Source organism: Ornithodoros turicata, chromosome 2, assembly GCF_037126465.1.
Source record: "Ornithodoros turicata isolate Travis chromosome 2, ASM3712646v1, whole genome shotgun sequence".
Taxonomy (NCBI): domain Eukaryota; kingdom Metazoa; phylum Arthropoda; class Arachnida; order Ixodida; family Argasidae; genus Ornithodoros; species Ornithodoros turicata.
In genome coordinates, this window is record NC_088202.1 from 141,340,839 (window position 1) to 141,354,407 (window position 13,569).

Genomic DNA, 13,569 nt, shown 5'->3' on the forward strand with positions numbered 1-13,569 from the left:
CTGTTCACTAATTAACGGCACCTCAGTACAATCGGAACAGCAACCACAACCGCGTACGACCCACCTCAACTCGAGCCGTAACGGCAACACAAAAGCCTAGCAACACCTTTTACACTGCCCACAGTCTTGTTTTATGCAAAACGTACGAGACAAATCATGTAAGAACGCAAGTGAATGTCAAACGCAAATAAATAGCAACAGCGTCTCAGTCGGTAAGTCGCCACGATTCCGGAGCTAGCAGACGGTTCTGGCGGGGAGCGGACGCTTCCGGCAGCCAATGAAGTGCCCGGCCGCCTGACGTCACCACACGCCAGAGTTGGCTTGGGGGAGACTGTCGCCGCGGAGCGCATTCTTGCAAACTAATTTTCTCAGGAAATTCGCGCTTTTCGAAGGAAATATTTTGCGTGACAGTTTATGAAGGTAGTATGTTCATATCAAGCGGTGAAAAAATATATGTTCCAATTGATTTCCATGCTACTTTAAGAATGGGTCATCTTTCGACTGGTCGAAGAAGAAGAAGAACGCGCCGTCGCGGGCACAGCAAGGATTGCCATTTCAGCTAAAGGGGCAGTTAGCACTTTACTTCAACATTCAGCTTTTATTTTCAGAACGAGAGGTATTCCGAACCATTCCGAACTCGGAGATGAGCGGCAAACCATGGGTGAGTCGAGCCATCTTAGCCATCTATTTGGAGATATGGAATGGTGTCTTGCCTTCGCTCCGATAATAGTAGCGTATGAACCCCCCCCCCCCTTTCCCACCTCCCGCTAACAAAGTACACTTGTAATGTAATCCCACTCAAGGCGTTCGTGGAGACGTTATCCAAGGGTGTTTATTATTATTATTTTTTTTGGTAAACACCCATGAGACATCGGCCAGGAGATAGTACATTTGCATGCGCTGATTATTTACGTAAGACTTCAAATTTACTTCAAATAGTTTCTGTTCCGGTGATATACCAATCGCGACCTTCGGTGAATATTTTTCAAATGTGTATTTGTGACTGTTGTGTAATTAATTTGGTTTCTGTAGATATATTTCTTGCGCGGAGCAATCGCACCTCTGGCTCTGCTGGGCTGTGCTACCCGATCTCAATTGTGCGTTCATCAACGTGGTCCACTCAAGGGGGTGAGATTTTACCGTGATTATGACGGATACACGGCCGTAGCGTAGCGTAGGATTACCGAAAGCGTCTGTTGCGGGCGTTCATATCCTATCAACATGGCGGGTAACCAATGCTGATGAACATGCAATTGAGAGCCAGATAGTTGAGCGAAGGAGCGGATTGCTCCGCGCAAGAGCCGTGTAACTCTAAACACTTAAGTACTCGTAAAAAGATAGAAAGAAAGAAGAAAAAAAAACTCGCGAAGTCTCCATTTTGTTTTATCGTCGAAACTTTTTACGGAAACTGCGGCAAAGTTGACCGATGCGTCCGAAGTGAAATTGACTTTTGTTTAATTATTGACTTACGACTTTTAGTTTTTTTATTGAACGCGTGGAAATCAGCCAGTGCAACCTGGCTAGCTCTATCGTCGGTCTTCGATGTTTGAATGATATTCACCAAAAAGGAAGTTATTCCATAGTGTCAGGTCTTAATTATTCAGCAGCACGAATGCCTTGAGACACCCGATCTATGCCTCATGCGCCCCGTTAGAACTACCGGGTGCCGTCGCTTTTCTCACACTGACGGGCAAGTCGGGCATGCACTGGAACAAAGCTATCGAAAGCGTTCAAGAAAAATTCGCCTCAACAGAGATAAATATGCACGAGTATCATGCTTTTCAAGCAACCAGATCCCCCCCCCCCCCCATCTCTGACCACCGTATTACAAAAGCAGCCTTACAAATTATTGGTACATTGCAGACTGTATTAGCCGTCCAGAAATTTGAAGAGGCGCAAGAAAGACCTCAGAACCTCGTGGAGGTAACATCATTCATCGTCGCTCTCCTCCTCGTTGGAATCCCCACGTGGTATTTCATTGACCAATCACAAACATCACTCGCAACGACCCATGCCAAGGCGACAACGCTGCACGCAACAAAAGACAGCAAGACGTGGCGCACGACACCAATGAAGAACTACGAAGCCACAGAGGAGAATATTGACCACATGGGGGCTGAAAATGTGTGTGACACTGAGGACTGTCATTGCATGCGTGGCTTAATTGGCCTGTCCGCCGACAAGAGGCTGGCCCCTCTATACAACTGACATGCTGCGTCAACGGTTAATACGAATTCTCCAACGTGTCAAAATATCCATGAGCCATTATGGAATACATTATTTCTCAGAATAACAAAATCTTGTACCCGTGCACTGTTTGCTAACGCACTTACTGTAGTTAATGTATAGACACAAAAGGTACCACAAAGGAAGGAATTTTTAAAAGGTCCCATTGTTATACAGGTGTTTTTTTTTCAGCCTCTACATAACTTGCTACTAACTAACAACAATAACATAACGACATAACATAAATGTTGTTTACCGACAAGAGGACAATGAAAATGACTAATTACCTGAAATTTGGCAACTATTTAATTAGGGAAATTAGAATTAATTACTAATAGGTAATTACTACTACTAATTACTACTAGGTAACTTATTAATTAGGGAATTAAATTATGGAAAGGGCTGTACTCCTCGCGTTCCCAGACGCCGTAGTTTCGGGTTTGCACGTTAAAATTCGGGATTTGTTAAACGTGAAATTGCTTGCAACTATAGGATAGTCTCTCAATCTGCAATTTCGCTTTTGCTCGACATTTTAGGTAGTTAGCCGCCTTGTAGCGGCACACATTGTTCGAGAGGACGACCGCCAGGTCGCAGAACTGAACTGCATAGACCACATCTATGCTTCTCTCGTGGCTTTTCGTTATAGAAATTCTGTAAAGGGTAAAAAAAAAAAAAACTTGTACATAAGGTGTCTTTCTATCCGTTATTTATATATATATATATATATATATATATATAAAGGCTATGGCATCGGCAGGGATGCCGTTTTTGCAGTTGAATTATACGGCTGGGCAGACATCCTCCCGCAGGCAGTGTGTAACATGTAGCGTGTAAATTCACTAATGAAAGCTCTAATCACGGGAGGAGGAGGAGTGTCGTTGGGAGGAACCCGAGAGGTCTGCCTGCCTGATTGGGCGGCATGTTTCTCGGGAAGGGAAAGGTGGTCGAGAGGAAAGGGTGAAGTGGAAGACCGAGCGGAATCCGCTCGGGGGGAGGATAGCTGCGTCCATGGGCCGACTTCAGGGGAACTGTGCCGGCATACGCCTATTACACATCTGAGGGAAACCCAGGAAAAACCCCAGACGGCACAGCCGGCCCGCGGATTCGAACCGCGGACCTCCCAGTCTCCAAGCGCACGCGTTACCGCTGCGCCACCGGAGCTGGTCTATCTAATCACGGGACGTAGGATAAAAGCGAGCGTTCAGTGTGAGAGACAATCCTCGATTAAAGTCATCCCACCTTCTAAAACCCCCGAAGTGAGCGTGTGCTTTAAAATATTCATCGCCGAACACTGCTATGCGAATGCGGCAAAAACGAAATTGCTCACCTGAGAAGTGCATGTACTTGCGCATAAACATTGCGTCGCGTAAATATTTCTCAAATTGCTCAGCGTCGGCAATGGAAATTTTGGCATCGGGACTGCGGTTCCATGCATTTCAGCGACGTACCATGCAGAAACGAATCGTGGAATGATCTTGTTGTGCATGAGGGAATGCCCAGTTTCCGCGGGTGATCAGTGCGAGCTGAAATACTGTAGGCTGATGGAGTGACGATTCTCGACAATAATTATTATGATAATAACTTTCGTAAAACAAAACCAATTCCTCCTCTTTCATGTCCGGCAATTACGTAGATTGATTAATCGACAAAAAAGAAAAAAAAAGTGGCACTAAAGGGGCGATCGCATCCGTTCCAGTCACTTAATGCGAAATACTGGTGTAGTTTCACTGTTATACGACGGAATACATGACAAGAGCAGACGACAGACATTGGGGGTGTGCCGGAATTCCCTCCCTGAAAATATGAGGAAACGTCATTCTGTAACCGGCCAATGATGGCACGCCCTTGAGCGATGGAATGCCGCGGCCGTGCGGACGGGGCGCAGCGGTAACGCGTGCGCTTGGAGTCTGGGAGGTCCGCGGTTCGAATCCGCGGGCCGGCTGTGCCGTCTGGGGTTTTTCCTGGGTTTCCCTCAGATGCGTAATAGGCGTATGCCGGCACAGTTCCCCTGAAGTCGGCCCATGGACGCAGCTATCCTCCCCCCGAGCGGATTCCGCTCGGTCTTCCACTTCACCCTTTCCTCTCCTCCTCTCCACCACCCTTCCCTTCCCGAGAAACATGCTGCCTAGTCAGGCAGGCAGACCTCTCGGGTTCCTCCCAACGACACTCCTCCTCCTCCCTCCTCCTCGCCTCTCCTCCTCTACGCGATGTCCTCTCACTCCTTCGCTCACCGAGTGACGCTGCTGGAGCTTCTCAAATTCTGAGTAATTCTTCAATAATTCCAATCTCCATTTTTATCTTCGTCCCAGCCGTTACCTCGTTTGCTCCAAACCAAGAGGTGTAGGTGATGTTCCGTATTGTCGCCGCGACGCAAATGTGGCTATACGAGCAAAGTACAGTTACGCTTGATCAATAAAAAGCTACATGAATAGTGATACGGTGTACGTGAGCGCACCTTCGAAAGTCCTCACGAGCAAACAGGTACAGTTCCAGATATGTGCGCGATAACTGCAGATTGCTGATGATTTTATGGAACACGCACATAGCGCAAGTGTGGTGTTCTACAATTTTCTGTTTGGTCATTCGGATGACAGAGCAATTATTTCATCGTTCGTCATTAATCGACTTGTCCACCACGGGTGACCAGGGGACTTTGGCGCCGTGAAGTAAGCCCCCAAGGGTTGTTCATTATCGATGCGTATGTACACAGATGGAAAAGGGCCGATCTTTGCGTTCAAGTGTATGTCAATTGCTTAGATAAGGGGGCGTGCGGATAACCGTAGCCAGCTTATCGCTTCGTGAAGACGCAGCTTCCAGGATAGATACAGCTTACATCCTTAGGTGTTGGTATGCGTGCTGGGCCGACTTCATGGTGGATCTGCGCCTGAGAAGTCTGCCGGAAAACCCAGGGAAAATCTCATACAGCGCAGCCGGTGCGAGGACAAGTCACAAAGCAGTATAAGTTAATGGCGATAGCTCCCCTCTGTCAAATGGGGGAGATTATATGTTCTGTTACTTTTTTTTCTTTTTTCGTTATAACCGAGCTGTTCCAGGCAAGGTACAACGCACGGACTACTGTATAGTTCATTTTTCTGATGACACTTCACAACTCAATTATACTGCACGTTACCGAGTGGTTCAAAACTGGTATTCTGGGTAGACCATGGGAGCGAGAGTAGGCATTTGTTGAATGAGTTGTGACGATCTCTTTAAAAGGACGGTCTGGACGCCAGATGTCAGGCAAGTAGGCATTATAGAATGATTCCTTATGTGTTCCTCAGCCGCCATTCAAAGCATTTCTTTTATATTTTGAAGTTACACCTTTTGCCCCAGGTTTGAAATCATATGCTACAGACGGCCAGTGACGTAGCAAGAGTTGGGGGTTTCGAGGCTCCAATCCCCTCTCGAAATGGTACCTTGGTAGTGCATCTGGGGCGATGGTGAAATCCACCTTCCCCCGAAACCCCTCCCGAAATATTTGTTTATGACTACGTTACTGCCGACGGCTCATGAAAGATTTTGCGACCGTCGCACCTCTCCTATCAGCCGTTGACGAAGGGAACAGCGTTGCTGTGGACTCGATCCGTATCTTGAGGCTTGTGCAGTGACGTCACGTTTAGCATGTCGTGAGTTGTTGCGGTATGCGTGATATTGGAATAACACATGCTGTTACCTCATTCGGCCCGCAGTAGGACGCATGTGACGCATCCACATGTTTTCCTGAGTCACGTGGCTCAAAGGCTGCGCGTGACGTCATGTGTACGAGCCTTTTACATGAGCGCATTATGCGCTTCTGTCGCATTCTTCTATTTCGTTTATGCCAAGAGCTCTCGAGACCCGAGCAGTTGGGTAGGAAGGACTAGAGTCACTAAATAAGTTACGCTTCAGAGTATCGACACTGAGTTCCAAGAGCGAGCATGCGCCATCTTGTTTCCGCGCCACGCTTTCCACGCGCACGCGCACTGCGCACGTTAACGCACAATGCCATGTATCGTGCGCGGGTGAAATGTTCCTTTCGTTTACAAGCAGCAGTTGACGGCTTTGACATATTCGGGACGCTCTGGTGGACAATACATGGATTATCGCGCAACAATCATACACGTTTCTCTATGCAACAGCGTGCATTATGTCAGTCGTCTTTGATCCTCACATGGGGAGGGTACCGGTGTGGTGCGGAAACAAGATGGCGCTCCTGCTCTCCCTTGGACCTCAGTGTCGGTACTCTGAAGCAAAGCTTATTTAGTGACTCTAGGAAGGACGAAGTTGTTTTGCACGAGCGTTCATCTCGTCTTCGTTCCTGATTGTCTGGATTGGGACAACGGTTGCATCCTGTATATTTCTTCCTTTGGAGTGAATCGTTTGCAGAGGAATGTCTCAGGTGGAACCGACAGAGGTAAGCATTGCATTGGTAAGCGGGACGATCCCGATGAAGGCTTCTGAGGGACGTTTGGCACCGTTAGTTCCGTGGGATTGCCTGCTCTTCGTTTTTAGGGCGAGGGCAGTACGGTCCCATCCTATACGGTTGACAATACCAGAGATTAACCCCTTTCGTCTCCCACTTGTATGGAACAGCAGTCAATATGATTAATAATTGGGGGTTTACGTCGCGAGACAACTGAGGAACAGCAGTCATTGATGTGCTTCTATCGCCTTCGGCTGTTTCCTTATCGTTTCGCTAGATTTTCCGCTTTCTACATCCGCTACAGTGGTCACTTGTGCTCTGGCAATTTTGTGTGGCTTGAGGGGCAAGGATAGTTCCAAATGCCAATGCTGATAGTTCCGTAGACGGGCTTAGGGCTTTTTCTAATTAGCCGGAGTGTTCCAAAGCGAAATAATGTACTGAAGTGAGCGAAGACTATGTAGCGGATATAAAAAAAAAGAATTATGTGGTGTAGTTATATGCACTTCAACAACCCCCACCTGATGCATCTGCAGCGCAGGAGAAACACGGGAGTGCTAAGCCTAACGGATTCGAAACTGGCAGTCTAATTGAGGAAGGTAGGAACAAACGACCGATAAAATACGTTTTTATACGTTTGGTACGTTATATACGACGTTGATTTTTGTTTGATTTCATCCGTAATTTTCTCATCTTTCTGGTAAAATCATCTGTTATTTGATGTCTATTTCCGTTTGTTTAAAAAATCTATAAGCCCGTCTACGGGACTACATCCATATTTTCCTTCGAACACGTTCCAATCTTCTGGCCTTCTTTTTTTTTTTTTTCGAAGAATCTTGTGCCTTCCCAGCAAAATGTTTAGTCATACCGCGAGTTCAGTATAGCGGGACAAGCTACTAAATGCGGCTTCTGGTTCTCGATAATTTGCCAAAAGCACCAATAAACGTAGACCGCCAAATTGTTCATGCGGTCAATGGAAATGATTTATACACTCTTGATCAGTTGAATGAGCGCATGAAATCAATGAATTTTATTTCCTTTGGCTTCATATTGAACTACAATGGACTGAGAGAATGAAATCAATCCCGTTAAAATACCTAAGCAAGCAGACAATTCCGCCTGTCACAGGGTCAACATATAGGGGATATGCTTTGAACCAGGTCCCCCAAGGTCGTCATTTTCCCATATATTTGTTCCTATCCCGATGCGTGCAATGCCGGAGGCCCTTAGATACCCCATTGTTACCAGACGTTGGCTTGCGTTTGATTGTAGCGCGCTAAAGATCCAGTTGAAGCACAATCCAAGCCAGGCCAAGTCACCGAAGGAGAAATGGACGACTGCGCCTGCGGCGCCTGGGACGACCAGTGGGTACGACAGGTACTCCATGTGATGCACGCAGCCGTGCACTAGATCCTTCCGATCGCTCAACACATTTAAAAACATTTTACCTGCTTTCAACCATCCCACATGTTGAAATTAAGCCTCCCTTGGTGCAGTGCGGTCGCTATGTACCCAGAGCGTTCCTACTAGGCTTTCCGCTGACTGTCTTCAAATCAGACCAACCAATCAGAACCGGCTTTACACGCTAAACGTGCGAAAAACTCAATATAAAAAACCAGAAATCCTTCAGTAGCCTAAAAATCAGTAGAGACTTGCTAGATCTGACGTTGCAGCTTAGTATCCTGATTCCTCTAACCTGAGCATTTGTGAATCGCTCCACAAAGATTAGAAGGTCGCCGTTCCACCGCTTGAGACAAAAGTTTACGGAACACGCGAACCACGCGCACTTTTTCTTCGGTGCGACACCCTAGCGGCTGCCGGAATCGGGTGAGTCCACTGTTTCGAACGGGGGGACGGATGCGCTGTTAGCGACACACAGTGGTGGTTCCAGGTTCCAGTGTCGCTTATGCGTGCCTAACAGCGCACCCTTCCACCCCTCCGAAACAGTGAACTCACCCGATTCTGGCAGCCGCTAGGGTGTGGCAGCGGACAAGGAGTACGTCGCTCGCGTGTTCCGTAAACTTTTGTCCCAACCTGTACATCATCGTTATGTGCATTGCTGTGCCTGCTGAAAATCACCGGCTCAAAAACTGAAATAAAAGTTTGTAATCAGAGTGAGTAAGTGGCAGGCGCGTTTACAACATAGGCACACATGTACACTGTTGGTTACCTTTACAGCATGCTCTCTTGCATCTAGAAGGCACAAATAGAAATAAAGATGTTTTGCGAGTAGCAATTTTGGGCATCGACGTCAGTCATATTATTTCTCGTTTTACTCTGTAGCGGCACGTACCACTAGCCTGTGAGCCTCGCGCAGATATTCCCCATGTTCAGCATTCAAGCTGGCTGTTTAACTTTCATATTTTTTGCATTTGCAGGAACAAGAGGTTGACGAAGCACCAGAGGTGACGCTTCGCAAGCAAAGGCTGTTAGCAGTTGCAGCGTTCACATTAGGAATCGTCGCATTTGGGGCGTCCGCCGCCGTCATATCACTCAGTAAAGAAGATACCAGCGAAATAATGGCTGACCCAGACGAAAACCAAGAGAACCTCTTCAGGGAACCTCCAGGCCAGGATAAAATTGCGAGGAAAACAACGCGTCATCCTGTTTCAGTGAGACCAAACGGCCATCCTGTTTCGGTGAATCCAAGCCACCATCCTGTTCCAGTGAGACCAAGCGACCATCCTGTTTCAGTGAGACCAAACGGAAATAATGACGGTCAAACGTGTAACACCGCCGACTGCCGCTCCATGCGGTGGCTCATCGATTCTTCAGTCGACACTACAAAGGATCCCTGCGACAACTTTTTCGCCTACGTGTGTAACGGCGCAAACAACCTTTTCAGTGGAAACGAAGGCGATGGCATGCTGGGATGGGTCTCTCGCAATTTGACAACAGATCTCGACCGATGGCTGAAGGACACCTCTGCTCCTGATGATCATCAAGACGGATTCGAGAAGGTGGTCAGACTTTATAAATCATGCGTGGATGTTTCCCAGTCAAGAAACCAGGCGATTTTCAACGTTCTAACATCTTACAACATGTCGCTGAAAAACGGTTTACATTTTGATCCACTGGACATGCAGACGCGCTTCTTGCGCAATGGACTGCCCATAATATTCGAGATGTATCCATATCCGTCGAGGAGCAGGAAGGAAGTTTTAATTCGACTTGCGACAAGCAACGACGAGTTCGCGATGTTTCGCAACCGTACGCTGCAAGATGCAGCTGTACGAGAGGCACTTTATGTGAAAGTCGTAAACTGGGTGCTCGGACCGCCAAACATAGATGCAAGTGCTACAAGTCGCATTCTACGAGCAGAAGAAAAAGTTCACCAAATTGCAAGTAGTAACAACTACCCACAACAAGATCACATCTTTCCAATTACTGATCTCGGACACCTCCTCGGAAGCACCGCTGAAGACACGAGCTTGTCAAGTCGATGGAAAGCCGTCCTTCAGAAATGGTTTGAGTCAACTCTACTTTTAAACCCTCCGCTACTGATGGATGTGAATGACTTACATCTGTTCCATAATCTGTTCGGTACAAATGCCACGTTAACCACGGACGAGCTACGAACATTCATTGCGTGGAGGACGACCTTGCACTTCTACAACGAAGCTGGCATGGCGACAAATGTTGACACTGATACAAGGTGCTTGACGAACGTGGTGCATCTACTACCTTCGGTTGCACCTGTTAGGGTGCTGCTAGGGAACATATATGAACCAAGAGTAGACCTGGTGAGGGACATGGCATATAACATTCTTGAGGAAATCAAAGCGTCGCTTGGTACCACCACGTGGCTAGACGATACAACGCGACGTGCAGCATTGGATAAGATATCGAATGCCTTCCAGGTCATCGGTTACCCGTTTGATCTTTATTCGGGAGGGGTGGTGGACACATACATGAACGCTGTCTCAGATATGACTGGCGACTATATTATTAATTACATCAAAACGAAAACATCCGCGGTAGAAAGAATGTTCAATATGACGCAAGATGCAGACGCTGTCGATTGGTTAATAGAAGCGCAGCTCGCGCGTCGACTGCCTCTGAATGTGGCGAAGACGGTGAATATTAGACAGCTTAATGCCATATTTATTCCTCCTGCCATGATGTACTGGCCCATGTTTACGTACGGTGGACCACCTGAAGTAAACTATGGCGCATTAGGCCGCATCCTGTCACGCGAGCTTATGACAGGGCTCGACGAACAAGGACTAAGGTACAACAGCATGGGTGACGAGAAGCCTTGGTTCACAGAAGCGAGCAAGAACGCGTACGACAATCTTGTTGCGTGTCACAAAGCCAGCGTAGGACACTCGCCGCAAGCCAACCAGAACGCTGAATTCTCAAGTGAGCTGCTCGCTGACACTATGGCCAGCGAATCACTTCTGAAAGCGTACAAGAAAGTCACTAGTGAAGGAAGTCTTGGAGAGATGAAGGGATTAACCAGTGATAAGCTTTTCTACGTAGCCTGGTGTCTACTGTTTTGTGGGCAAACTGCTCCTGGAGGACACAATCTTCCCCTGGACAAGAGATGTAATGTTCCCCTCATGAACTCTGAGCACTTCGCAAAGACGTTCGAATGCCGCCATCGTGCACCAATGAACCCGGAGCAAAAATGCAAATTCTGGTGAACTATAGGCGGTTACTGCGCGGTGCGTGGTTATGTGCACTCGTGTTATGTTTCGCATAGTTGCTATGAGTAAATATGATCCTGTTGCCATAGTTTTCCTTGTTGCGCTTCGTTGAGATTCCGAATCAAGCACCGTGCAGAGTGTCCAAAAAGAAAAAGATACGAAAGGAAACGGCTCACCCAGTATGTCGAGTCAGTGTGCAGTCTATAGCCCACGCAAAGTTGCTCTGAAGTGCCAGTGCCCATAACAGACTATATATTTGAAGCCCAGCACTCTGACAATAGAGGCAACATCATTAAACTGAAAACACAAGGGAGTGTCATCCTAGAAGACGCTGTTTCTCAACTGTTTCGGGTACGGTTGGAGTCGCGAACATCATTAATAGAAATCTGCTTGTGCACGTATTACTCACTTTGCAGCATTAAAATGGCACACATCTTTCAGAACCAGCTGCCGTACAGATATCAGTGAACTGTTCAGTTCTCTGTTCAGTGGTTGAAAGCTCGCCCTTGAATGGCCCGTCGTGCCTCTCAGCTTGTACGTACGTATTGTCGTATTACAGCACACTTGCCAGTTTACAACAGAGGAATAGTCCATAATCAGAATGTCTCGTTAGCTCCCTGGTGATGCCAGAGTATTTAGAATAAGACCCCAAGGGTTCGTACGGTAACCCCAGAATGTCCTGGGCAAACCACGAAATATATAGAGTATCAGGACGCCTTTGAGTATCCCGAGGATGTTTTGGGGTATTAAAACCAGGTGATTTCTGGGGTAACGTCAATATTTTCTGACGATACCCCACACATTCATATTCCTCAATTCGTCGCTCTTGTGACGAAATAAATATGTTCTGGGCTTACTTGTACTGATTAGTCTTACCCTTGGAGGACCAGTTTTGTTCTGTGATGCTTGGCTTTCAGTAAGTATTATATTGTTTGCAATAAAAATATTTTGCTTGCTAAAAATATTAGTATTAGTATAACCATTACTATTCCTCTGTTGTAAACTGGCAAGCGTGCCTATTACATACGGGTTGTTTTCGGTGGAAGGTGGATTTCTGGGTGCCCGCCCATGTCGTCAATGTCATTTCATCGAATTCGATTTAATCGATTTCATCTGCGAAATTGTGTGAAAGCTGAAAAGTGTCACAATTTGACATCGCAAAGATCGTCGTTGCACAGTCCTTCCAACCGCTCTTTGCGACTCCGACAAGGAAGAAGAAGCCGTTCACATTTGTTGCAAGGACGACGCACAACCCACGGCTGCGTGTTCCACATCTCCTAAAGGGTGGGAATTTTTCCAGCGTCTGCCACACGCCCCTAACATCCCACCGAAAGTAGGGGCGGATCCAGGGAAGATCCTCGGGGGGGGGGGGCACTAAAAAAAGAGAGAAGACTGGGGGGGGGGGGTCTCCATGTAAGACGGCGAGCTGCTGCGCTTTCATTTCCCACCAGAACTTTATTTATGATCTACATGTTGCAAAGCTTAGCAAGCTGTAGAGGAACGCCACCGTGCGGCGTGTGCGGAAAACGGCGCGTGCGGCAGGGAAATCTGCCGGAATGGGGGGTAGTGGTATTTCTCGGGGGGGGGGGGGGGGGGGGGCCCTGCCCCAAAGTATAAGTAAAACCAGCACAGTCAAGGTACCGACCAGAAAGGCCCAAAAACTCAACAAAAGCAGTAGATATGGGGTGAGGTCACCTCCCCCCCCCCCCCCCCCCAAACGCTCGGATGAAAATCTAGGAAATTCGCAAGTGCAATGCTTGGAAGTACGGTTCGCCAGATCAGAACGCTCACCTTGCCGCCACATCGCGGACGCGGGGCTAGAAAGCTTCGCTCTCATTTTTCCATTAAGTGCTTTATACATCGGTTTCTGTTCTTTACTTTTATTTATTTATTTACTTTTTTTTTCCTCTTCTGTACTGTTCCGAATTCATCGCGCCCATTTTCGTGGCAGGAAGAGCCAATTCTCTTTAAATGGTGAGAAAGAAAAAGAGAAAACTGGGCATGTGCGCTTCTCCCAGAAGCCTGGTCCGGGTATGCCCCCTTCCGGTCGTCACTTCCAGAGAAAATGTTAGTGAGTTGGAAAGCCTTAGCCAGAAAATGTTTCAATATGCCCGTTGCTTCACATTACACGTCATGTTCACATTACACGTCATGCACTGGAATATCATGAAGGAAGCCGCTCCTGTTCTTAAGACCTGGGGACATCCTGATACAAATTTATGGGCGACACCGTTTCGCATCCAGATATCCGCGTGACGTTCTAGCGCCTTCTAGCGTCTCTAGTGAAATAAAGAC

At 47.3% G+C, this 13,569-nt stretch overlaps 1 protein-coding gene across 1 annotated transcript; it reads left to right on the forward strand.

The window, feature by feature from the left end:
- The first annotated feature begins 6,525 nt into the window (after nt 1-6,525).
- LOC135384171 (neprilysin-1-like) lies at nt 6,526-11,629 on the forward strand. The gene is made up of 2 exons (XM_064613394.1): nt 6,526-6,619; nt 9,004-11,629. The coding sequence occupies exons 1-2, from the start codon at nt 6,596-6,598 to the stop codon at nt 11,269-11,271; spliced, it is 2,292 nt and encodes a 763-aa protein (XP_064469464.1). The 5' UTR covers nt 6,526-6,595; the 3' UTR covers nt 11,272-11,629.
- The last annotated feature ends 1,940 nt before the right edge of the window (nt 11,630-13,569 follow it).